This window comes from Oncorhynchus clarkii, chromosome 18 (genome assembly GCF_045791955.1).
Source record: "Oncorhynchus clarkii lewisi isolate Uvic-CL-2024 chromosome 18, UVic_Ocla_1.0, whole genome shotgun sequence".
Taxonomy (NCBI): domain Eukaryota; kingdom Metazoa; phylum Chordata; class Actinopteri; order Salmoniformes; family Salmonidae; genus Oncorhynchus; species Oncorhynchus clarkii.
In genome coordinates, this window is record NC_092164.1 from 61598786 (window position 1) to 61626164 (window position 27379).

General features: G+C 42.9%; 1 protein-coding gene across 1 annotated transcript in view; it reads right to left on the reverse strand.

Moving 5' to 3' along the window:
* LOC139373820 (CUB and sushi domain-containing protein 3-like) overlaps window positions 1-27379 on the reverse strand; it is a 740037-nt gene that overhangs the window by 120346 nt on the left and 592312 nt on the right. The window contains exons 42-45 of the mRNA XM_071114860.1: window positions 27097-27285; window positions 23661-23838; window positions 19290-19435; window positions 8634-8714 (exon numbers count right to left, since the gene is read on the reverse strand). Of these exons, the coding sequence (XP_070970961.1) occupies window positions 8634-8714; window positions 19290-19435; window positions 23661-23838; window positions 27097-27285 (594 nt within the window). The remainder of the gene's footprint in view (window positions 1-8633; window positions 8715-19289; window positions 19436-23660; window positions 23839-27096; window positions 27286-27379) is intronic.

The window sequence follows — 27379 nt, forward strand, 5'->3', positions numbered from 1 at the left end:
GAACCTGGCCACTAGGGGCAACAGTGAACTGTTACCTTCTGTTACCTTCAAGTAGACTTTGGTTTGGATGGTGGATGGTTGCATGTTCGAATCCAGTGATAGAAAGTTGTTTTTTATATTTTTGTTTTAAGCCTATGCCAAACTTTAAGCCTTACCTTAACCATTCGGAGTTAACGCATAAACTTAATCTTAACCAAACACTTGGAAATTTGACATTTCGAACAAGTTTGGATTTGGCATGTGCCCTCAGATCCTCAAAAGTTCTACAGCTGCACCATCGAGAGCATTTTGACTGACTGCATCACCACTCGGTATGGCAACTGCTTGGTATCCGACCACAAGGTGATACAGAGGGTAATGCATACGGCCCAGGACATCACTGGGGCCGAACTCCCTGCCATCCAGAACCTCTATACCAGGTGGGGTCAGAGGAGGGCTATAAAGATTTTCAAAGATTCCAGCCACCCAAGTCAAAGACTGTTCTCTCTGCTACCGCGCGGAAAGCGGTACCAATGCACCAAGTCTGGAACCAACAGGACCCTGAACAGCTTCTACCCCCAAGCCATCAGACTTCTAAACAAGACCATTAAATAGCACCGATTCTATGCATACACTGGGCTCTACCCACACACTCACACGTACTTACACTGACACACACACACACACACACACACACACACACACACACACACACACCACATGCGCTGTTGCTTTACCTATATGTGACTAATTTCAGGAAGCTAGGCGTATGTCGTATGTCACCATGTTCACTATGTGAACATGTGAATTTTAATGTGCCTTAATAACAAACTTGTATGCCATCTGTAAACATGAATTAAATTACGAGGATAGTTGGTTAAGCCATGGAAAAAGATAGGAACTTTACAGCTAGCCATGATTGGCTGCGATAATGGACGGGCTGGACACGTTTCTGTCTATAACATGAGCTGCTCAGTATGTGTAGATAATCCTTGCTACCACAGTTTTTTTTAAAGATACTGTAACGTTAACCGCGAAGATCTGCTACTGCTCTCAACAACATTGCTGCCCAGAATTTAGCAGGCACTATGGACAAAGATCAGTGGGAAGAAGTGATGGACTACATTCTGTACAAGGTCAGTGACTTAACACAACAACGGGCCAAGCTTTAGCTAGCTGCAAACCAAATGGTAAAGACACGCTCCCGTGAAGCGTTCATCCATGTTTACTGGTAAGAGGCTAGCTACATTTTCAGATATTACACGTGTCTAATTTTGACAGAACATTTTTTTCATTGCAAGTTGTTTGTTTTCAAACTGTATTGCTTGCTAGTTAGCGAAAGTTCATTTGCTGGCTCGCTAGCTAAGGTTGCGTGTATGATCTATGTAGTAATATTATTCGTATCTCAGAAAGCCATTTGCATTGCTAGTTATAGCTATCAAAAATGTTACCTAGTTGCTTAGTTTTAGCTACATGCAGATTCATACTCCAGCATTTCTTGGATAGTGGTTTGCTATGACAATCCGTTTGTACTGTAGCTGTTGGTTGAGATTATGGTTCATTGTTTAGCTTGCTAGCTAGCTAGATGTCTAAACAAAAGACTCCACCCTGCAAGAGAATGATTATATGACAATCAAGTTGTGTCTGGGGGGTGATCACGGCCATCTATTGTATTTCATGAACCTGCGTACATGTCTAGACAATAGTGACTCATCCACCTAGCTAGATGTGGCTGAGGGGTGGCTATAGCATTTCTTTCACATGACCCATCAACTTGGACAAGTGTATGGGTCAGCATCATCTAATAATTATGAAATATTTACTTAATATGTTTTATCTGGACACTTTCAAAGTCAGATTAGGATATAGACCAAAGACTGGATTAAGTGTATTTTTGTAACGACGTTCGTCTGTAGGAGGAGAAGCGGACCAAAAAAGCAGCGTGGTGGTTACTCATGTTCTTTTATGGAAAACTGAACGATACATGAAATAACTCAAATCTACAAAACAACAAACGGAACGTGAAAACCTATACAGCCTATCCTGTGACAACAAACACAGAGACAGGAACAATCACCCACAAACACACAGTGAAACCCAGGTTACCTAAGTATGACTCTCAATCAGAGACAACTAATGACACCTGCCTCTGATTGAGAACCATACTAGGCCGAAACATAGAAATACCCAAATCATAGAAAAACAAACATAGACTGCCCACCCAACTCACGCCCTGACCATACAAACTACATACAAAACAAAGGAAAATAGAGGTCAGAACGTGACAATTTTTACCTGGAGTTTTTCCTTATTGTAGGCTACCACTTTCACCAGTTTTAGTCTTGAAATCTTTGATTGTTTACTACACTACCTTACTTACTCTGTTTAGCACATGGCCTCACATGTGAATCCTAAAGTGATGAGTGGAGCTAAGGCTCAAGAGGATGTGAACGATGCTGAATAGGGGTAGACAAGGAAAAGCTCTCCAGTAGTTGTACCAAAACATTCAAGGTCCATTTTCTCAAAAGTGGGGCTACAAGTTTATCAACTTTCAAAGCAGAATTACTTTCCCATTGTTCCTCAACTGCAGTGTGTGATATACCATTTTGTAGCTCTGAGTCTCCACTTTTATCCAATGTATGAAAAATGCAATTTCAAATGTTGCTACATACGACTGAGTCGAGGCGGTGGGTATGTACAGTATGTACAGTACAGTACATAACCTCAAATGTATCTTTATTTTTTATTTTATTTTACTTTTATTTAACTCGGCAAGTCAGTTAAGAACAAATTCTTATTTACAATGACGGCCTACCAGAAGGCCTCCTGAACCTCCTGTGGGGTTCGGGGGCAGGGATTAAATATAATTTTTTTTATATCGGACAAAACACACATCACGACAAGAGAGACACAAAACACTACATAAAGAGAGACATAAGACAACAACATAGTATGGCAGCAACACATGAAAACACAGCATGTGAATGAAGAGATGGATATAAAACGGTTCAGTTTGAGTGTTTTTTGCAGCCTGTTCCAGTCGCTAGCTGCAGCGAACTGAAAAGAGGAGCGACCCAGGGATGTGTGTGCTTTGGGGACCTTTAACAGAACATGACAGGCAGAATGGTGTTGTATGTGGAGGATGAGGGCAGCAGTATGTATCTCAGATAGGCGAGGCCTAAGAGGGTTTTATAAAAAAAACTGATGACCAGTTTACAGAGGAGTATAGAGTGCAGTGATGTGTCCTATAAGGAGCATTGGTGGTAAATCTGATGGCCGAAGGGTAAAGAACATCTAGCTGCTTCAAACCACCCTTAACTGCCGATCAATAAATTACGTCTCTGTAATCTAGCCTGAGTAGGATGGTCATCCGAATCAGGGTTAGTTTGTCAGCTGTGGTGAAAGAGGAGCGATTACGATAGAGGAAACCAAGTCTAGATTTAACCTTAGCCTGCAGCTTTGATATGTGCTGAGAGAAGGACAGTCTAGCCATTCTCAGAAGTACTTGTATGAGGTGACTACCTCAGTATTAATCACACCGGTGGGGAGACGGCGGAATTATTCTTACCAAACCACATGACCTTTGATTTGGAGGTGTTCAGAACTTTATACACTGCACTCTGAGAGACTTTTGTTAAACAGGACAAAATAAAAAATTGGCCTATAACAGTTAGGATCACCTTGATCTGCCCGTGGCTGCCTTCCAAGCAATGGGAACCTCCCCAGAGAGGAGAGACAGGTTAAAAAGGTCAGAGATGGACTTGGCGACGATAGGAGCAGCAACCTTAAAAAAGAAAGGTTCTAAACCATTTAAATGAGATGTTTTTTTGTGGGTCAAGTTTAAGGAGCTCCTTTAGCACCTTAGACTCAGTGACCGCCTGCAGCGAGAAACTTTGCAGCAGGGCAGGGAAAAAATAGGGAGGAGCATCGGGGATAGTCACATTAGAAGGGGTGGGAGATGAGGAAATGTTGGACGGGCAAGGAGGCATGACAGAGTCAAATAGGAATTCTGACTGAATGAAGTGGTGATTAAAGAGCTCAGCCATGTGCTCCTTGTCAGTAACAACCACATCATCAACATTAATGGACATGGGCAGCTGTGAGGAGGAGGGTTTATTCTCCAGGTCTTTAACTGTTTTCCAGAAATTATTGGGGTTAGACTCACACAGAGAGAACTGCTCCTTAAAGTAACTAACTTTGGCCTTCCGGAAAGCCTGAGTTCAATTATTTCTAATTTGCCTGAATGAGAGCCAGTTAGCCTGAGTAGGCGTGTGCCGAGCGATTTGCCAAATATAATTTTTAAGGTGGAGTAACTCTGCCAGATCACGGTCGAACCAGGGGCTGAACCTGTTTTGAATTCTCATTTTCTTTATCGGTGCGTATTTGTTAACAATATCAAAAAATATTGAAATATGAAAATATCAAAAAAGAAGGCCCAAGCGTCTTCGACAGAGGTATAGGTATAGGTCAATCTGATTCTATACCAATTTACAGAGGTCATGAAGGAAGGCTTGCTCATTAAAGTTGTTTAGCAAGAATCTATGACAAGTCAGGACAGGTCGTTTCACTGAGCAGCCATTAACGAACACAGGCTGTAAAACAGTGATCACTAAGGTCATTAGAGAAAACACCAGACTGATACCTATCAGGATTATTTGTGAGGATAACATCGAGGAGAGTAGCCTTTTCTGGGTGTTTGGAGTCATACCTTGTGGGATTGGTAATAATCTGAGAAAGATTTAGGGAGTCCCATTGCTTTAGGACTTGGTCAGGTGGTTTAAGCATGTCCTAGTTTAGATTACCTAGCAGGACAAATTCAGACTTAGTATAAGGGGCCAGAAGAGAGTTTAGGGCATTTAGGGTACAGGGCGGTGCTGATGGTGGCTGATAACGCCCAGCAACAGTCAACAAAGAGTTATTTGAACGTTTAATGTGTAAAACCAGCAAATCAAATTGTTTGGGGACAGACTTGTTGGAGACAACCGAGCACAGAAGGTGATCCTTGGTAAAGATTGCTACTCCCCCACCTTTGGAAGATCTGTCTTACCGAAAAAGATTATAACCAGAAAGGTTAACATCAGTGTTCAAAACACTCTTCCTTAACCACATCTCAGTAATGACCAACACATCTGGATTGGAGCTGTGAACCCACACTTTCAATTAATCCATTTTAGGCAATACGATTCCAGTGTTAACGTGCAGAAAAAACAGGCTTTTACGTGAGCAGAAATAGGTGAAGCAGATATCAGAGCACAAATCACAATTGGGGCTAGCAACAGTAGATGGGCCAGGGTGTGCATGCACATTTCCAGACATAACCAGCCAAGGCACGGCAGAGGACAGGGAGAGCTCTGCAGTGTTGATTTATAAAATTTGAATGTGCATTAGATGACAACAATATCATAGTGTACAGCAAGTGCATCAGGTAACATGAATACAAAGCCAGCAAGAGGTGGTTAGAATAGGAATGGAGGCCAAGAGTCTGTGAAACCAATAGAGAGTTCGAGTCCCAAGTGTGGGATCAAACATAGACTGTTCCACGGTTGGGTAAACAAGCAAGTTCATAATCAACAAAGCACTCAGGAGTCATGATGCAAATATCATAAAGCACAAGCAAAAAATATAACAACTTGGGGCTAACCATTGTAAGTTCAGAGTCACTCGCCTCAACAGCGAATGTTTGCTGGAGGCAAGTGAAAGCTCGGGAGAGAGGGGGGAGTGTGGCGGGGGTACCTATACCAGACAGGGGGAGACAGGCCAGGGCAGACGGTGAACAGATCGCTAGGTGGAATCCAAGCAGCAGAGCAGCAGGCAACGGGAGTAGATGTCACACCCACTTGGGAGAAGCTTTTTTCTGGAGGCAGATTCCTTGTGGAAAATCCCAGCTAGCTAGCTAACGTAGCTAGCAAGTCTCTGTCCATCATTTCCCACGTGGAAAAGGAGGTTGTTAGCTAGCTATATCTTTTCCGTGTCGGTGAATGGTCCTTTACGACGTCCAAACAAAGTTGTCCTGTGGTTGTTGTATTGTGGGGATTCTGAGGAAGATATCTTCTCTGCACAGATTGAGGGCGCTTCAAAGGCCTCTGCATTTGGGTGGGAGGTAGGGGCTATGAAACTCCCCTGCCATTGTCATATTCAAGAGTTTTCACACCTTACACTTCAGTGCTAATTTCAGTCAGATTCTTTACTAGCAGCTTGGTAGCCTTATTTACTAAACTTTATATAACACAATTACCTAGAGATTATTTTAATTTACTTTTTGGTTTCAGAAAGTAGGTTCAGAATGAACATTAGTCACTCAATTTTGTGATGGATGGTATTTCCAGATTCCGCTGTGTTTCTTCTGCAGGTTTTGGCTTGTTAGAAGTTTTTATCAGGATAATCCATGGTAGTAATAGTCAATTCAGATATTTTTGGTCCAAAATCAATGTTTTAAGTATGGTATTGTGAATTGGAATGAAGGTTTTGATGTTGAGGTTAGTATGCTGTAGAAGTCCTTGCAATGCTTACAGTTTTTAATGTCCCGTTGGTAGGTTAATCTTCCGCGTAACTTGTCGATTTTATTCTCCAACGATTGCACGTTTGCTAGCCTCTTTGGGATAGGGGGTAGCATTTTCACTTTTGGATAAATAGCGTGCCCAATTTCAACTTCCTGCTACTCATGCCGAGAATATAAGATATGCATATTATTAGTAGATTTGGATAGAAAACACTCTGAAGTTTCTAAAACTGTTTGAATCATGTCTGTGAGTATAACAGAACTTATGTAGCAGGAAAAACCCAGCGGGCTAACCATTCAGAATTATTTATTTTTGAGGTCACTGTCTGTTCATTGGGTTCTCATGGGGAAACAATATTTCTTAGGTACTTGTTTGCAGTTCCTACCTCTTCCACTGGATGTCACCAGTCTTTGGAATTTGGTTGAGGTTATTCCTTTGTGCAATGAAGAAGTACGGCCATCCTGGAAAAGGGTAACGCTGTTGAGAGTTGGCCAAGACTTGAAAAGTAGCGTTAGTTTCCTCTCGTCCTCTATTGAAAACAGATAGACCAGTCTTCAATTTGATCGATTATTAACGTTTAAAAATACCTAAAGTTGTATTACAAAAGTATTTTGAAATGTTTTGGCAAAGTTTACAGGTAACTTTTGAGATATTTTGTAGTGACTTTGCTCAAATTGGAAGCTGTTTTTTTCTGGATCAAACGCGCCAAATAAATTGACATTTTGGATATATATGTACGGAATTAATCGAACAAAAGGACAATTTGTGATGTTTATGGGACATATTGGAGTGCCAACAAAAGAAGCTTGTCAAAGGTAAGGCATGTTTTATATTTTCTTTCTGCGTTTTGTGTAGCGCCTGCAGGGTTGAAATATTATTTCTCTCTTTGTTTACTGCTGTGCTATCATCAGATAATAGCTTCTTATGCTTTCGCCGAAAAGCCTTTTTGAAATCTGACATGTTGGTTGGATTCACAACGAGTGTAGCTTTAATTTGCTATCTTGCATGTGTGATTTAATGAAAGTTTGAATTTTATAGTATTTCATTTAAATCTGGCGCTCTGCATTTTCCCTGGCAATTGGCCAAGTGGGACATTCGTGTCCCTATCCCAGAGAGGCTAGCAGAATGGAGGGAAGTGGGGGTTAATTCAATCGCCTACGAATTGTCAGAAGGCAGCCCGCCCTTTGACCCCTCTTTCTACGCCTCCTCTTCACGCAGATCACGGGGATCGGGCCAGTTCACGGGGATCGGGGCCAGTTCCCGAGGAAGCAGTATATCCTTCACGTTGGGCTCGTCAGAGTCATGAAAGGAAAAAAAGGATTCTGCTAGTCCGTGGTGAGTAATCACAGTCCTGAAGTCGATTAGTTATTTTCGGTCATAGGAGACAGTAGCGGCAACATTATGTACAAAATAAGTTAAAAAAATAAGTTACAAACAAAGCAAATAAAGGACGAAAATGCACAATCGGCTGGGGGCAAAACATCTGCCTTCTTCTCTGGCACCATCTTTAAAAGGATGCACAAGTAAACATTTCACTGTTTCACTGTTGTCTACAAAGCATGTGACAAATATAACTCAATTTGATTTATGTGTGTGTGTGTCAGTGTCACACACACACACACACACACACACACACACACACACACACACACACACACACACACACACACACACACACACACACACACACACACACACACACACACACACAGGAGGAGACTTGTCCTCTCTCTAAGCCATGATCAATACTCAGTGAGGACATTCTACAAGTATCAGCACATTTACCTGTGCAGAGGAGAGACGTACATGGAGGATGTTGTGAAATACAAGGGCATGGAACTGGTGAGAGGGTTTCAGTTTCATAACCTCAGTGGATGAAGTATCAGTAAGGCCAAGACCTATACTCACAAAGCTTATGAGATGTGATCTAGGATCAGGTCCACCGCAGTCTATATACTCTTTATTCATCATGAGCTAAAAAGCATAACTGATCCTCGATCAGCACTCTGAGACGCTTTATGAATACGGGCACAGGAAAACACCTAGTCCTACAATATGTAAGTATACAGAGTGGTGAGGAGGTCCTATCTCTCCCAAAATGATTAATTAGAAAAATTGATAATATTTGGATTGAACTACACGTGGAGGCGTTACCTATTTCAAACTCCCTGTCCTCCATGAGGATATCAGCGTTGGCCACATCCGGGGGCGCTTGGCAGATCCTCAGCTGGTATACTAGAAGAGGATGAAGGAGGAGGAAGAGGAGGAAAAAGAAGAAGGTGTAAGGAACATTTCAACATAATAGTAATCCTATTTTTGGTTAATCACTTATTGCATTGGGACTTTCTGTATTCTTTTGAACATGGAATTAAAATAAGTAAATATATAACAGTACCAGTCAAAAGTTTGGACACACCTACTCATTCAAGGGTTTTTCTTTATTTTGATGAGCTATGAAATAGCACATATGGAATCGTGTAGTAACCAAAATAGTGTTAAACAAATCAAAATATATTTTAGATTTGAGATTCTTCAAAGAAGCCACCCTTTGCCTTGTTGACAGCTTTGCACACTCTTGGCATTCTCTCAACCAGCTTCATGAGGTAGTCACCTGGAATGCATTTCAATTAACAGGTGTGCCTTGTTAAAAGTTAATTTGCGGAATTTATTTCCTTCTTAATGCATTTGAGCCAATCAGTGTTGTGACAAGGTATGGTTGGTATACAGATAGCCCTATTTGGTAAAAGACCAAGTCCATATTATGGCAAGAACAGCCCAAATAAGCAAAGAGAAATGACAGTCGATCGTTACTTTAAGACATGAAGGTCAGCCAATCCGGAAAATGTAAAGAACTTTGAAAGTTTTTCAACTGCAGTTGCAAAAACCATCAAGCACCATGATGAAACTGCCTCTCATGAGGACCGTCACAGGAAAGGAAGACCCAGAGTTACCCCTGCTGCAGAGGATATGTTCATTACAGTTACCAGCCTCATAAGTCTGCAATTAACTGCACCTCAGATTGCAGCCCAAATAAATGCTTCACAGAGATCAAGTAACAGACACCTATCAACATCAACTGTTCAGAGGAGACTGCGTGAATCAGGCCTTCATTTATGCATTTATTATTTATTTTATATTTCTCTAACTTGACAAGTCAGTTAATTAAGAAAAAAATCTTATTTACAATGATGCCCTTCCCCGGCCATTCCATTTTTTTCCATGGGAAGTTAAGTCCTGGAATTTGGGAAATTTTGCTTAAATTCATCAAAAAAGTTAGCTCATAACAGTGAACATTTTTTTTGTGGGATACACATAAGGCAATTCCTACTCTTGTGGCATATTTTGGTTAAACTATCCTCAATTCAATGGATTTTCAACCCTCTGCAAGCACAGTGCATTCTTCCATCACATGTACAGCTGATTCTCAAGCTCTTTCACTAATGAGATGCTATTGAGCCCACACCACTGCACTGTCTGAGCTAATGACTACATGCTTTCTTGTAAGTTTTGATTACAATACTGGGTGGGGTGAATAATATATTTTATATTACATACATAACTAGTAAAATAGCAGCCTACAGCAAAGTGTGTTTAAATAATTTCTAACATGTTAACAATGTCTGCTAGTTAGTTTTTGCTACTCTACCATGTGGGGTTTAGCTTGCTTGTGTAAGAGGTGAGTAACTGTCTGCAGGGAAGTCAGGCGCAGGATAGCAGAAATGCAGAAACTCCAGGAGCAGTTTAATGTGGCAAAACAAACTGCACCCAGAAACAACAAAATACGGGTTGAAATGACCCGTCGCAAACCAGTCTTAAGTGCACATATACTTTACAACAAACAATTCCACACACAGACATGGGGGGAACAGAGGGTTATATGCACATAAAGTAATGAGGGAATGTAAACTAGGTGTGCGGGAAAACAAGACAAAACAAATGGAAAATGAAAGGTGGATCGGCGATGGCTAGAAGACCGGTGACGTCGGCCGCCAAACGCCGCCCGATTATTCTAATCTTTACAGGAAAATTCCACGTGCATTTTCTGATGTGTGGAGACATTTCACTGCAGCTAATGTAAAAGGAAAAGCTGTGTACATTTGAAAATACTGTGCCAAATCATATGTGAAGAATGCAACAAAGATGCAGAATCATCTGGCCAAGTGCATTTAAGTTCCCCCAGCTCCCACAACAAGCAACCTCTGACAAAAGTCCCTCTACTTCTATTTGAGGTGAAAATGATGAATCAGACACCTTATCGAGAGCAACAGCTCATGGTCCTCCTGAAATCTGAAGTTTTTTGGACCCAATGGAGGAACGAAGTCAGAGAAATGCTGATGAATGTCTTGCTCGAGCTGTGTATGCAACTGGTTCACCTCTGATGCTCAAAAGGCAAGGTGTATTGGAAGAGATTTCTGAATGTTTTTCACCGAGCATACACCCCTCCAACCAGACATGCTTTATCTACTCCTTTGCTAGATGCAGAGTTCAACAGAGTTGAAGTGAAGGTCAAGCAAATCATAGAGAAAGCAGACTGTATTGCAATCATCTCTGAAGTGTGGTCGACTGTTTGTGGGCAAGGAATAATTATCTACATCATCTCCACCCCTCAACCAGTATTTTACAAGAGCACAGACACAAGGGACAACAGACAAACCGGTCTCTACATTGCAGATGAACTGAAGGCAAACATCAATGACCTTGGACCACAGAAGGTATTTGCACTGGTGACAGACAATGCTGCGAACATGAAGGCTGCTTGGTCTAAAGTGGAGGAGTCCTACCCTCACATCACACCCATTGGCTGTGCTGCTCATGCATTGAATCTGCTCCTCAAGGACATCATGACACTGAAAACAATGGATACACTCCACAAGAGAGCCAAGGAAATTGTTAAGTGTGTGAAGTTATAGCAGCAATCTACCTCAACAAGCAAAGTGAGAAGAATAAGAGCACCACATTGAAGCTGCCCAGCAACGCACGTTGGGGTCATTTGTTTGACAGTCTCCTGGAGGGGAAGGAGTCTCTCCAAGAAATGGCCATATCACAGTCTGCCGATATGGACAGCCCCATCAAGAGGATCCTCCTGGATGATGTATTTTGGGTGTCAAATGGTAAGCAGCCTGAAACTCCTGAAACCTATAGCAGTAGCCATTGCACGGATTGAGGGAGACAATGCCATCCTGTCTGATGTTCAGACTCTGCTTGCAGATGTAAGACAAGAAATCCATACTGCCCTGCCCACTTCACTGTTTCTCCAAGCAGAGGAAACTGCAGTTCTGAAATACATAAAACAGCCTGAAGACTTTTGCCTGAAGACATACACGCTGCAGTGTACATTTTGGACTCCAACTCTGCTGGCAAGAGCATCCTGTCTGGTGCGGAGAACACTTCCAAGCAAGGGCTTTGGGACGGAGATGCAATATGGCAGTCGTGCCAACATATCTCATCAGCCACCTGGTGGAGGGGACTTTGTGGATCTGAGGATCTCTTTCCCCTGTTGCCTCCACCATCCTCTAAATCCCACCAGCATCAGCAGCCTCAGAGCGCAACTGGGAACACACACACCAAAGCACGCAACAGGCTGACCAATCAATACAAGGGTTGAAAACATTTTGGCATCTGGGCAAATTTGAGGCTTTTTGAGCCTGACAATGAACCATCCTCAACAAGGTTGGAAAGTGACTGAATATGAGGCCTCAGTCTGATGTTCAAGAGGTGGACATTGAGGAAATCCAGGGAGAAGACATGGAACCCTGAGAGGAAGACAACCAAAGCTTTAGTTTCTAGTTTCATTTTACAGATGTATGTTGAAAACGTTTTTGGGAGATGTGATGGATCATTGGGGATCATTCAATATTCCCTTTCTTTTGTTGTTCAGTGAAATCATCCCATGTGAAGAGTCAACTCATTTAATTAAAGTTAAATTTGTAACTTAAATGTTTTAATTTACTTATTTCTATTGGAATGATTTAATAATTTGCAATTATGTCTACTTATGATAAAGGTAAAATATTTATGTGTCTGTCTCCATATGATATTGTAAATATATCCAATGCAAAAAAACATCTACATTTAAATGGTATTTAATATTAATTTGTATATATTTCCCATTACTTCCCATGTATTCCCATTAATTCCCAATGGAAAGTTTCCACCTCTGAATATTCCCCAAAATGTGCAACCCTACCACAGACCATTGATTTCCCATGTTTGGACAAAAGAGCATCAGAATTGTGGAGGAGGAGAAACTACTGACATTTGAAAGGTTAGGCAGAAATGAAAAAAATCATAATATTCAGATTCCACACCACCTGCACCTGGCTGCATACCAATTTATTCAGCAGCGATGTGATCTCGGCGGTGTGTTTAAGGGCATCAGATAAGCCGGTATACCTTCTGGGATTCAACAGAGCGGCCAAGCTGTGCTGAGCTGGCTCGGAGGCACTGCTAACGATATGAGGGAACGAACGCTGCTAGCTTGCGCTAATGACAGGATTAAATAAGGTGACAACGGTCGGAGCTGGGCCCAGGGAGAGATATTACACTGCGCACGCACGCACGCACGCACGCACGCACACACACACACACACACACACACACACACACACACACACACACACACACACACACACACACACTCGCTGCTGCTAATGACAGGATTAAATAAGGTAGCACTTTGAACTAGGCAAGGATAAATATTGCACCATTGAATCTTACAGCCAACATCTTTCAGGACTGCAGATCCAAACTACACCCACTACCAAGCTACCTGGCGGGGTCATGCCAACACAAACTAGGGGGTAAAATCAATGACATTCATTGATCATTAATTAATTGGTAACAGAGTGTACTTGTTCTAAAAACGTCTCAACAGCCCAAACAGACAGAACAGGAGGGAGATATCTCCTGAGCGATAGACAGATAACTAACTTCCAGACCTGGGTTCATTTACTAGTATTCAATATAATAGATGTGCTTGCCTGAGCTTGCCTGGTGCAACGGGAACCAATAGAAAATACTCTGAAATGCCAACCCCGCTAAAGCAGACAGTCAGTTATATAGATAAATCTACTTTTGCTTCCACATGAACAGGGGTTTATTCACTAGGAAGCAAACAGGGAGGGGCACCTTCCTTTATTTGTCCAAAAAGAAACTCACATTTTCTTAGCAAAATGTTTTCCTTTGCAAAACATTTTGCTACAATTTGCTTCCGTGTGCACTAATGAATACACCCCCAGCTTACAGAGTAGACAGAGGAGGAGACAGAGGAGGAGGGAAGTGGGGTCTTTGGCTCCAGACAACCACGCTACAATAACACAAATTAAGTAGCGAGAACCACTTAGCATGTGGCTTCTGTTAAATGTGCTAGCTGATTAATAAGATTCTCTTAGAGGCTCCTGGGGGGGGGGGGGGGGGGGGGGGGGGGGGGGGGGCTGTGTGTGACCGAATTTGGTGAATAAGTGTCTGTGTTTGTGTGTGTGTATTGCCAATTGAAGCAAAAGCAATGAACAGAGTCAATGACTTTCTGTGTCCCCATGAGAGACTCCGTGATAGGCTTTAATTAACAAAAGAGCTACGTTAAAAGAGGAAATGTTTCTTTGCTTCCTCTATGTATTGCCTTCACGTGGGATGTACGTCTCGAATGACCGGTTGATGTGCTGTGAACGATGAAGATAACCACCAGTCAAAACAGGTGGGCTCTGGGAATTGAGTCATCAGATCTGCCCACAAATGGTATTTATAATATTATGATACTTGCATGATGTCCTGAATAACTATGTAACTTATCAATTTATATCCTTTCATAACTAGATTGGAATTAAGTGACAGTTTTGCGTGTTGCATGTGAGGAGTGATAACCACATTCTATAGATTGAGTTTCCCCCCCGGCCACTCTGTGATGTGACCTGCATGAAAACACTTTGTTTGTCATTCTGGACACCAAACTGCGTGAATAAACCGGCTGCAGCCTATAATTTGATTACTTGACAGTTGAAGACAATCTAATAAACTAAATGAATATCTTTAATAAGCATTGTATAAATCCTGGCTAATTCAAAGCAGAGTGTTCACTAAGTTGTCGCTCTAACTCGGTGGCCCCTTTCAAATGAATCGAAGCAAAACTCATTCCAGAGTAATTCCCAAGCCCAAGACAAATATAGGGAAACATTGCTATGTATTATCTCTAGTCTAGTACGTTCATATCACTAGAAGAAGCTACAGTGGCTTGCGAAAGTATTCACCTACCTTGGCATTTTTCCCATTTTGTTTCCTTACAAACTGGAATTAAAATAGATTTTTTGGGGGGGTTTGTAACCATTTTATTTACACAACATGCCTACCACTTTGAAGATGCAAAATATTGTTTGGGGTGAAACAAACAAGAAATAAGACAAAAAAATTGGAATCTTGAGGGTGCATTACTATTCACCACCCAAAGTCAGTACTTTGTAGAGCCACCTTTTTCAGCAATTAAAGTTGCAAGTCTCTTGGGGTATGTCTCTATAAGCTTGGCACATCTAGCCACTGGGATTTTTGCCCATTCTTCAAGGCAAAACTGCTCCAGCTCCTTCAAGTTGGATGGGTTCCGCTGGTGTAGCAATCTTTAAGTCATACCACACATCCACAATCGGATTGAAGTCTTGGCTTTGACTAGGCCATTCCAAGACATTTAAATGTTTCCCCTTAAACCACTCGAGTGTTGCTTTAGCAGTAAGGATCATTGTCCTGCTGGTAGGTGAACCTCGGTCCCAGTCTCAAATCTCTTGAAGAACGAAACAGGTTTCCCTCAAGAATTTACCTATATTTAGCGCCGTCCATCATTCCTTCAATTCTGACCAGTTTCCCAGTCCCTGCCAATGAAAAACATACCCACCGCATTATCGGATGGTGTTCTTGGGGTGATGGGAGGTTTTGAGATTGCGCAAGACATAGCGTTTTCCTTGATGGCCAAAAAGCTCAATTTTAGTCTCATCTAACCAGATTACCTTCTTCCATATGTTTGGGGAGTCTCCCACATGCCTTTTTGCGAACACCAAATGGGGTTGCTTATTTTTTTCTTTAAGGAATGGCTTTTTTCTGGCCACTCTTCCGTAAATCCCAGATCTATAGAGTGTACGGCTTAAAGTGGTCCTATGGACAGATACTCCAATATCCACTGTGGGCTTTGCAGCTCCTTCAGAGTTATCTTTGGTCTTTTTGTTGTCTCTCTGATTGATGCCCTCCTTGCCTGATCCTTAAGTTTTGTTGGGCAGCCGTCTCTTGGCAGGTTTGTTGTGGTGTCATATTCTTTACATTTTTCAATAATGGATTTAAATGGTGCTCTGTGGGGTGTTCAAAGTTTCTGATATATTTTTATACCCAACCCTGATCTGTACTTCTCCAAAACTTTACCCCTGACCTGTTTGGAGAGCTTCTTGGTCTTCATGTTGCCGCTTGCTTAGCGGCCTTGCAGACTCTGGGGCCTTTCAGATTCTTTCCATTTTTCAATAATGGATTTAATGGTGCTCTGTGGGGTGTTCAAAGTTTCTGATATATTTTTATACCCAACCCTGATCTGTACTTCTCCAAAACTTTGACCCTGACCTGTTTGGAGAGCTCCTTGGTCTTCATGGTGCCGCTTGCTTAGCGGCGTTGCAGACTCTGGGGCCTTTCAGAACAGGTGTATATCTACTGAGATCATGTGACAGATCATGTGACACTTAGATTGCACACAGGTGGACTTGATTTAACTAATTATGTGACTTCTGAAGGTAATTGGGTGCACCAGATCTTATTTAGGGGCTTCATAGCAAAGGGGGTGAATACATTTGCAATTACCACTTTTCCGTTTTTTATTTTTTTATTTTATTTTTTGAAACAAGTTATTTTTTCATTTCACTTGACCAATTTGGACTATTTTGTGTATCTCCATTATATGAAATCCAAATAAAAATCTATTTAAATTAGAGGTTGTAATGCAACAAAATAGGAAAAATGCCAAGGGGGGTGACTACTTTTGCAAGGCACTGTAGGAGCTGCTAGCTTCAACATTCAGACCAGCTCTCATTATTTGACAGCAGGGATGGATGTACAGATTATTGATAATAATAACATGATTGATCAAATAGTTAAGCTGTGCCTTTTGAACATCTGACAGACAAATGAAAAACCTTTTAATAACTGTAATCAACAAACCGTGAATGTGACTTGTCAATCCATACTATATCAAAGTCCATGCCTGTAGTTTACCCATAATCCATTTGGGCGGAGCTGAAACTAAAGTGACGGTTTAGCAGTTAAGACTGTTACAGTAAAGTGATTGGAGTACCTCGTAAGCCACCCCACCGGCAACAATCGAGACAGACTGGTTAACCGTGAGAGACATTTGATACAGGCCAGGATCAATAAGCACTTGTAGTAAAATCATAAGTGCTGGCTGTAGCAGAATGACATGGGCCTTGCTATTGGGATACTTTATCTGTTTTTTTCCAGTAGCACCATGTCAACAATCAGTGTAAGAGCAGCCTTGTGTGTCATTAGCAGTGTGAAGAGGCTGTATGTGTCTTGATGTCAGTATAGAAAAAATATATTTGGGCAAGTGCTCATTTCTCAGAGCGCACCCTGTAGCCAATAATCAATGTGACACAGGTGTATAGAGCCATGTCCCTTCACTGATTCAATACAAAGACAGTCAGATGGGATAGAGGCATCAAAGCGCAATAAGTCAAGATTAAATTGACTATGAAAATGAGCTGAGGCAATAATGAATGCTAGCTGCCATGTGTGTCAGAGGCCCTAGGCAGGCAGCGTGCATGAGGGGAAGAGGGAAGAGGAGGAGGCGGAGGAAGAGTAGAGGGAGAAAGAGGAGGAGAGGGAGGAGGAGGAGAAAGAGGAGGACGAGAAAGAGGAATAGGAGGAGGAAGAGGAGGAGCGGGAGGGGAAGAAGGGTAGGAGGATGAGAGGGAGGAGGAAGAGAGGGAAGATGAGGAAGAGGAGGAGGAGGTAAAAAAAGGAGGAAGAAGAGGAAGATGAGGTGGAGGAGGAAAGGGAGGAAGAGAAAGAGGAGGAAGAAGATGAGGAGGAGGAGAAGAGGGAGGAGGAAGAGTAGTAGGAGAGGGAGGAGGAAGGTCGGAGGAGAGGGAGGAGGAAGAGTAGGAGGAGTGGGAGAAGGCCTAGGAGCTGCACTCCGCTGCCTGTCAGACCATCGATCTCTTCCTTTTCCTCTGGCTTTGTTCTCTCCTCTCTATCTCTACATCTCTCACTCTATCTCTACCTGTCACTCTCTACCTCTCACTCACTATCTCTACCTCTCACTCACTATCTCTACCTCACTCTCACTATCTCTACCTCTCACTCACTATCTCTACCTCACTATCTCCACCGTTCACTCACTATCTCACTATCTCTACCTCTCACTCACTATCTCTACCTCACTATCTCCACCGCTCACTAACTATTTCTACCTCACTCTCACTATCTCTACCTCTCTATCACTATCTCACTATCTCTACCTCTCTATCACTATCCTTACCTCTCACTATCTCTACATCTCACTCACTATCTCACTATCTCTACCTCTCTATCACTATCCCTACCTCTCACTATCTCTACCTCTCTATCACTATCTCACTATCTCTACCTCTCTATCACTATCCCTACCTCTCACTATCTCTACATCTCACTCACTATCTCACTATCTCTACCTCTCTATCACTATCCCTACCTCTCACTATCTCTACATCTCACTATCTCTACCTCTCTATCACTATCCCTACCTCTCACTATCTCTACATCTCACTCACTATCTCACTATCTCTACCTCTCTATCACTATCCCTACCTCTCACTAACTATTTCTACCTCTCACTCACTATCTCTACCTCTCTATCACTATCCCTACCTCTCACTATCTCTACATCTCACTCACTATCTCACTATCTCTACCTCACTATCTCCACCGCTCACTAACTATTTCTACCTCACTCTCACTATCTCTACCTCTCTATCACTATCTCACTATCTCTACCTCTCTATCACTATCCTTACCTCTCACTATCTCTACATCTCACTCACTATCTCACTATCTCTACCTCTCTATCACTATCCCTACCTCTCACTATCTCTACCTCTCTATCACTATCTCACTATCTCTACCTCTCTATCACTATCCCTACCTCTCACTATCTCTACATCTCACTCACTATCTCACTATCTCTACCTCTCTCTCACTATCCCTACCTCTCACTATCTCTACATCTCACTCACTATCTCACTATCTCTACCTCTCTATCACTATCCCTACCTCTCACTATCTCTACATCTCACTCACTATCTCACTATCTCTACCTCTCTATCACTATCCCTACCTCTCACTAACTATTTATACCTCTCACTCACTATCTCTACCTCTCTATCACTATCCCTACCTCTCACTATCTCTACATCTCACTCACTATCTCACTATCTCTACCTCTCTATCACTATCCCTACCTCTCACTCACTATCTCTACATCTCACTCACTATCTCTACCTCTCTATCTCTACCTCTCACTCACTATCTCAACCTCTCTATCACCATCCCTACCTCTCACTCACTATCTCTCCATCTCACTAACTATCTCTACCTCTCACTCACTATCTCTACATCTCACTAACTATCTCTACCTCTATCTCTACCTCTCACTCACTATCTCTACCTCTCACTCACTCCTTCTTTCTTTCTTTCTCCCTCTCTCTCCTCCTCCTTTATCACATTTGTTTAAAATCTTTCTCTCTCTAACCATCTTTTATATTTCTCTGTCCCTGCCTGTCTCTCTGATGTTGTGGTCACCATGGTAACTGAGCACGAAGAATCCGCTGCCGCTGAAGTCGCTGTGGAACTTAATGAGGATCTGGTTGGAGGTGCTGTAGACCGACTCCAGCGCTGTGTTCCCACTGAACTGACCGATCTGGGGGGAGCTCTGGTCTGGACCATCCCTGTAGACAAACACAACATACACACCAAGGATCAATGACAAATCCCTCCGTATGGGCAGGTGATGGACATTGTCAATAGACAATGAAGACAAGACATTGACCAATACAGACATATCTTTGAAAGAAGCCCATTGGAAATTTTTAATTAACGTTTCCCACGTCAATGTATTGTAGAGAGCAGCCAATTGATACATAACCGATCACTGATCTACAGTATTCCTTCCAGAAAGAGATGATTATAGCATCTTTTTTATAAACTTTATTTTTGGAGAAGCATAAGGGTGTCATTACAGAGACTGGGTTTTAAAATGCAGAAAGGTACCCCAGATATCAAACAAGTTACCCAATTAAGAGACAGGGGCAGGAGGAGGGTTACATCTCTGTGATCGTGACAGCCAAAGAGCAGACCACCCCCATGGGTCAAATCTGGAGCCAGTCAAAGGTAAATGAGTGCGTGAATGTGAGAAGGGGGTCTGTTTAATGGTGCTCAGTGGACCCCCACTCTGGGCACTGCTGGGTCAGAGCAGTCCTAGCGAACAAGCAGAGAAGTTTTATTAATCTGGCTAATCTCTGACACCTGGGATTTTTCGGGAGCACGGTGTGTGTGTGTGTGTATATGTGTTTGTGTGTCTGTGTGAGGGAGACGTGTGTGTGTGCGTGCGTATCAAGTGTGTGTGTGTGTGTGTGTGTGTGTGTGTGTGCGTGCGTATCAAGTGTGTGTGTGCGTGGGTTTGAAGCCAGCATGACATCTCACAGCGCTGAGAACAGATTGAAGCGCTGGCAGCCTGCCGCATTCAGCAATATAAATACATACTATGAGAAACTGAAAGAGAGCCGTGGGGGGGGGGGGGGGACAAAAAATGCATTATTTAAACATGCGGGGGGACAAAGGAGGGACTTATTATTTGTGTGCTCATGGATGGAGGACATAGAATGAATCTATTCCATCCATTACTCTCTCTTTCTCCTCCTTCTCTCCATCCCCCTCCACAACAGGGGTGTCAGAGTGCTGGGGAAGACAATTACTCAGGAAGCCGCTCTCTTTAAAACATCAAGATGCCTTTGACTGGATCTATGGGAATACATGAAGAACTTGCCTTTTGGCGACTGCATTACTGCATTACATTTCCTTAAAAAATCTTTACCGTTCACAGGGAGAGATTAAAAGTCTGAGTACATTGATCATACTCTGTGCATTTAAATGGACTAACTGTGCGTGTTATATCACTGTTGGTCCGTTTGTTTAATGAAGGGATGGAGTAGGGATGGAATGATGGAGGGAACCAGATGGAGAGAGAGAGAGAAAGGGGGTGAACAGTTCAAATCTCTCTCAAAACAACCAGAAGACAAAGTTCTGTTTTATCAATAGTGAGAAATGCAGTAGCTATGGTAACCACAGAAAGGATGCATCCAATTAAGAAAGAACAGTTTGGAAGAGAGGTTTGAGAGCACTGGGGAACGTGAAATGCAAAAACAAAGTTGGCTTTTTTCCACAAATGTATAATTACTTTTACGTTTTAAAACAACACAATATGGAAAACTTTTACCATACTGAAGGTTTCTGCCAAAACAGGTTTTAGTAATAATTCTACTAATTAAGCATCCAACACGTATAGTCAAGGGTTAGCTCTACTATAGTTGGCTAGGCTAATTGACTATCACATGGTTTTACATAATTTCTTGTAATTTCTTGTTATCTCCTCATGGGTATTGCAACAAAAGTCTAATTTCATTGAAACTAACTAAAAAGTAATTATTATGTACAACATGACACAATTTACATCAATTTATTGCAATAAACACCTCAGTTGCTGTGTAAGAGGTGAGTGGGAAGAGGTGAGTGGTAAGAGGTGAGGTGTAAGAGGTGAGTGGGAAGAGGTGAGGTGTAAGAGGTGAGTGGGAAGAGGTGAGGTGTAAGAGGTGAGTGGTAAGAGGTGAGGTGTAAGAGGTGAGTGGTAAGAGGTGAGTGGTAAGAGGTGAGTGGGAAGAGGTGAGGTGAAAGAGGTGAGTGGGAAGAGGTGAGGTGTAAGAGGTAAGGTGTAAGAGGTGAGTGGGAAGAGGTGAGGTGTAAGAGGTGAGTGGGAAGAGGTGAGGTGTAAGAGGTAAGGTGTAAGAGGTGAGGTGTAAGAGGTGAGTGGGAAGAGGTGAGTGGTAAGAAGTGAGGAGTAAGAGGTGAGGTGTAAGAGGCGAGGTGTAAGAGGTGAGTGGTAAGAGGTGAGTGGTAAGAGGTGAGTGGTCAGAGGTGAGTGGGAAGAGGTGAGTGGGAAGAGGTGAGTGGTAAGAGGTGAGTGGTAAGAGGTGAGGTGTAAGAGGTGAGGTGTAAGAGGTGAGTGGTAAGAGGTGAGTGGTAAGAGGTGAGGTGTAAGAGGTGAGTGGGAAGAGGTGAGTGGTAAGAGGTGAGTGGGAAGAGGTGAGTGGTAAGAGGTGAGTGGTAAGAGGTGAGGTGTAAGAGGTGAGTGGGAAGAGGTGAGGTGTAAGAGGTGAGTGGGAAGAGGTGAGTGGTAAGAGGTGAGTGGGAAGAGGTGAGGTGTAAGAGGTGAGGTGGAAGAGGTGAGGTGGAAGAGGTGAGTGGTAAGAGGTGAGTGGTAAGAGGTGAGTGGTAAGAGGTGAGTGGTAAGAGGTGAGTGGTAAGAGGTGAGTGGTAAGAGGTGAGTGGTAAGAGGTGAGTGGTAAGAGGTGAGTGGTAAGAGGTGAGTGGGAAGAGGTGAGTGGGAAGAGGTGAGTGGTAAGAGGTGAGTGGTAAGAGGTGAGTGGTAAGAGGTGAGTGGGAAGAGGTGAGTGGGAAGAGGTGAGTGGTAAGAGGTTAGTGGGAAGGAGAATAATAGCCTAGTTTTTCTACCTGGCCTTCCAACCAAGGTGAATGAACAGAGGAGCTACTATAGGTGAACATAGGAGCCACTATAGGTGGACAGAGGAACTACTATGGGTGAACAGAGGAACTACTATAGGTGAACAGAGGAGCTACTATAGGTGAATAGAGGAACTACTATAGGTGAACAGAGGAGCTACTATAGGTGAACAGAGGAGCTACTATAGGTGAACAGAGGAGCTACTATAGGTGAACAGAGGAGCAACTATAGGTGAACAGAGGAACTACTATAGGTGAACAGAGGAGCTACTATAGGTGAACAGAGGAACTACTATAGGTGAACAGAGGAACTACTATAGGTGAACAGAGGAACTACTATAGGTGAACAGAGGAGCTACTAGAGGTGAACAGAGGAACTACTATAGCTGAACAGAGGAGCTACTATAGGTGAACAGAGGAGCTACTATAGGTGAACAGAGGAGCTACTATAGGTGAACAGAGGAACTACTATAGGTGAACAGAGGAGCTACTATAGGTGAACAGAGGAACTACTATAGGTGAACAGAGGAGCTACTATAGGTGAACAGAGGAAATGTGAGGAAGCTCTTCATTAACCCTTTTCTCCACCTGGCTGCTGATTTAGAAATGGACATGAAAAAAAATCTTCGCTCGAACGTGATTGGTCAAACTCCCCTGGCCCTCCTGTATCAATGAACATCATTTGTATCCTGTTGGGTTGCTACACTTCTGTGTTGTGGCACTCTAACGTTGCCCACTCAGAGGGCTGTGAGAAAACTGAAAATCAGTCCCCATGTGGGATAAAAGGCAGGAATTCAGCTGGTGAGGGATTAACATTGCACCATTCCTGCTAGTAGAGAAATACATATCTAACTGTGTAAAAGGGTTTAATATTGCACCATTCCTGCTAGTAGAGAAATACATATCTAACTGTGTAAAAGGGTTTAACATTGCACCATTCCTGCTAGTAGAGAAATACATATCTAACTGTGTAAAAGGGATAATAACAATACTTTTGTTAGTTACTGTAATAAAGCACTATTGAGCGGTTTAGAGAGAGATGTATGTAGTGCATACTTATGGAAATAAGGTATTTCTGTTTCATATTTTGGATAATGTGTGCAAAAAATTCTAAAAACCTGTTTTCGCTTTGTCATTATCGGATGTTGTGTGTAGATTTATGAGGAAAAAAATGTATTTAATAAATTTTAGAATAAGGCTGTCTGAATAGTCAAGGGGTCTGAATACTTTCTGAATGCACTGTAGGTTCTTACCACACAGTGATGTAATCACAGATGGGTTCTGTACTGACCATGGTGAAGGTGATGTGTATGTGTATATATATTATAGTGTAATCTAACTCATTAGCTGTTCATTAAGAGGTCGATAGGTTCTTACCAAACAGTGATGTAGTCATAGATGGGTTCTGTACTGAGCACGGTGAAGTTGATGTAGATCCCATTGCCAGGGGGAACCCTCACACTCCACACACAGTCCTGGAAGTTGGGGTACTCCTCGGGGTGGCCGGGGGAGTAGATGGTCCCATTCATGGAGGTGATGTTACCACCACACAGTGCTACAGAGGAGAGGGGAGATGTGGTCAGGTTAGGTGATGTTACCACAAACACAGAGGAGAGGGCTAGGTGATGTTACCACAAACACAGAGGAGAGGGCTAGGTGATGTTACCAGAAACACAGAGGAGAGGGCTAGGTGATGTTACCACAAACACAGAGGAGAGCGCTGGGTGATGTTACCACAAACACAGAGGAGAGGGCTGGGTGATGTTACCACAAACACAGAGGAGAGCGCTGGGTGATGTTACCACAAACACAGAGGAGAGGGCTGGGTGATGTTACCACAAACACAGAGGAGAGAGCTAGGTGATGTTACCACAAACACAGAGGAGAGGGCTAGGTGATGTTACCACAAACACAGAGGAGAGGGCTAGGTGATGTTACCACAAACACAGAGGAGAGGGCTAGGTGATGTTACCACAAACACAGAGGAGAGCGCTGGGTGATGTTACCACAAACACAGAGGAGAGGGCTGGGTGATGTTACCACAAACACAGAGGAGAGCGCTGGGTGATGTTACCACAAACACAGAGGAGAGGGCTGGGTGATGTTACCACAAACACAGAGGAGAGAGCTAGGTGATGTTACCACAAACACAGAGGAGAGGGCTAGGTGACGTTACCACAAACACAGAGGAGAGGGCTAAGTGATGTTACCACAAACACAGAGGAGAGGGCTAGGTGATGTTACCACAAACACAGAGGAGAGGGCTAGGTGATGTTACCAGAAACACAGAGGAGAGGGCTAGGTGATGTTACCAGAAACACAGAGGAGAGGGCTAGGTGATGTTACCACAAACACAGAGGAGAGGGCTAGGTGATGTTACCACAAACACAGAGGAGAGCGCTGGGTGATGTTACCAGAAACACAGAGGAGAGGGCTAGGTGATGTTACCAGAAACACAGAGGAGAGGGCTAGGTGATGTTACCACAAACACAGAGGAGAGGGCTAGGTGATGTTACCACAAACACAGAGGAGAGGGCTAGGTGATGTTACCACAAACACAGAGGAGAGGGCTAAGTGATGTTACCACAAACACAGAGGAGAGGGCTAGGTGATGTTACCAGAAACACAGAGGAGAGGGCTAGGTGATGTTACCACAAACACAGAGGAGAGGGCTAGGTGATGTTACCACAAACACAGAGGAGAGGGCTAGGTGATGTTACCACAAACACAGAGGAGAGGGCTAGGTGATGTTACCACAAACACAGAGGAGAGGGCTAGGTGATGTTACCAGAAACACAGAGGAGAGGGCTAGGTGATGTTACCACAAACACAGAGGAGAGGGCTAGGTGATGTTACCACAAACACAGAGGAGAGGGCTAGGTGATGTTACCACAAACACAGAGGAGAGGGCTAGGTGATGTTACCACAAACACAGAGGAGAGGGAAGACATGGTCAGGTTAGAGGTCTTTCCAGGCTACACTGAATGATCAACAAGGCACAGCAGTAAAAGTCATGGTAATCGTCACTTCTTAGTAATATGTTATAATACTACAGCAGTCTAGTAGTGATAGCAGTGGATGCCATTGGAGTAGTAGGATATTAAGTTGTAGTATTGGATGTTAAGGTCCACGAAACGCCCACTGCTGCTTTCTAGGTGCAACATCAATATGCTACCATACAGATCATACAGTGCCTTGCGAAAGTATTCGGCCCCCTTGAACTTTGCGACCTTTTGCCACATTTCAGGCTTCAAACATAAAGATATAATACTGTATTTTTTTGTGAAGAATCAACAACAAGTGGGACACAATCATGAAGTGGAACGACATTTATTGAATATTTCAAACTTTTTTAACAAATCAAAAACTGAAAAATTGGGCGTACAAAATTATTCAGCCCCCTTAAGTTAATACTTTGTAGCGCCACCTTTTGCTGCGATTACAGCTCTAAGTTGCTTGGGGTATGTCTCTATCAGTTTTGCACATCGAGAGACTGACATTTTTTCCCATTCCTCCTTGCAAAACAGCTCGAGCTCAGTGAGGTTGGATGGAGAGCATTTGTGAACAGCAGTTTTCACTTCTTTCCACAGATTCTCGATTGGATTCAGGTCTGGACTTTGACTTGGCCATTCTAACACCTGGATATGTTTATTTTTGAACCATTCCATTGTAGATTTTGCTTTATGTTTTGGATCATTGTCTTGTTGGAAGACAAATCTCCGTCCCAGTCTCAGGTCTTTTGCAGACTCCATCAGGTTTTCTTCCAGAATGGTCCTGTATTTGGCTCCATCCATCTTCCCTGTCCCTGCTGAAGAAAAGCAGGCCCAAACCATGATGCTGCCACCACCATGTTTGACAGTGGGGATGGTGTGTTCAGCTGTGTTGCTTTTACGCCAAACATAACGTTTTGCATTGTTGCCAAAACGTTCCATTTTGGTTTCATCTGACCAGAGCACCTTCTTCCACATGTTTGGTGTGTCTCCCAGGTGGCTTGTGGCAAACTTTAAACAACACTTTTTATGGATATCTTTAAGAAATGGCTTTCTTCTTGCCACTCTTCCATAAAGGCCAGATTTGTGCAATATACGACTGATTGATGTCCTATGGACAGAGTCTCCCACCTCAGCTGTAGATCTCTGCAGTTCATCCAGAGTGATCATGGGCCTCTTGGCTGCATCTCTGATCAGTCTTCTCCTTGTATGAGCTGAAAGTTTAGAGGGACGGCCAGGTCTTGGTAGATTTGCAGTGGTCTGATACTCCTTCCATTTCAATATTATCGCTTGCACAGTGCTCCTTGGGATGTTTAAAGCTTGGGAAATATTTTTGTATCCAAATCCGGCTTTAAACTTCTTCACAACAGTATCTCGGACCTGCCTGGTGTGTTCCTTGTTCTTCATGATGCTCTCTGCGCTTTTAACGGACCTCTGAGACTATCACAGTGCAGGTGCATTTATACGGAGACTTGATTACACACAGGTGGATTGTATTTATCATCATTAGTCATTTAGGTCAACATTGGATCATTCAGAGATCCTCACTGAACTTCTGGAGAGAGTTTGCTGCACTGAAAGTAAAGGGGCTGAATAATTTTGCACGCCCAATTTTTCAGTTTTTGATTTGTAAAAAAAGTTTGAAATATCCAATAAATGTCGTTCCACTTCATGATTGTGTCCCACTTGTTGTTGATTCTTCACAAAAAAATACAGTTTTATATCTTTATGTTTGAAGCCTGAAATGTGGCAAAAGGTCGCAAAGTTCAAGGGGGCCGAATACTTTCGCAATGCACTGTATCTATTCCTCTGTCCATAGTTACCTTCACAGCGAGGTACCGGGTGGTTCCAGTTGCGGCTGATTCCGTGCAGACAGGTGAGAGAGGCCTCTCCAATGAGGGAGTAGCCAGGCAGACACTCAAAGGACACAGTGAGGCCCACACTGAAGTCACTGCCGATCACGATGCCATTACGAAAAGGACGAGGGTCGGGACAACTCTGTAGCTGATAGGCTGAAAATCAGGAAGTAGCCGATCATTTAAATAAACATTGACTGAAAATACATAAGAAAATGACGCAAACATGAAAATGAATACATAAAACTGT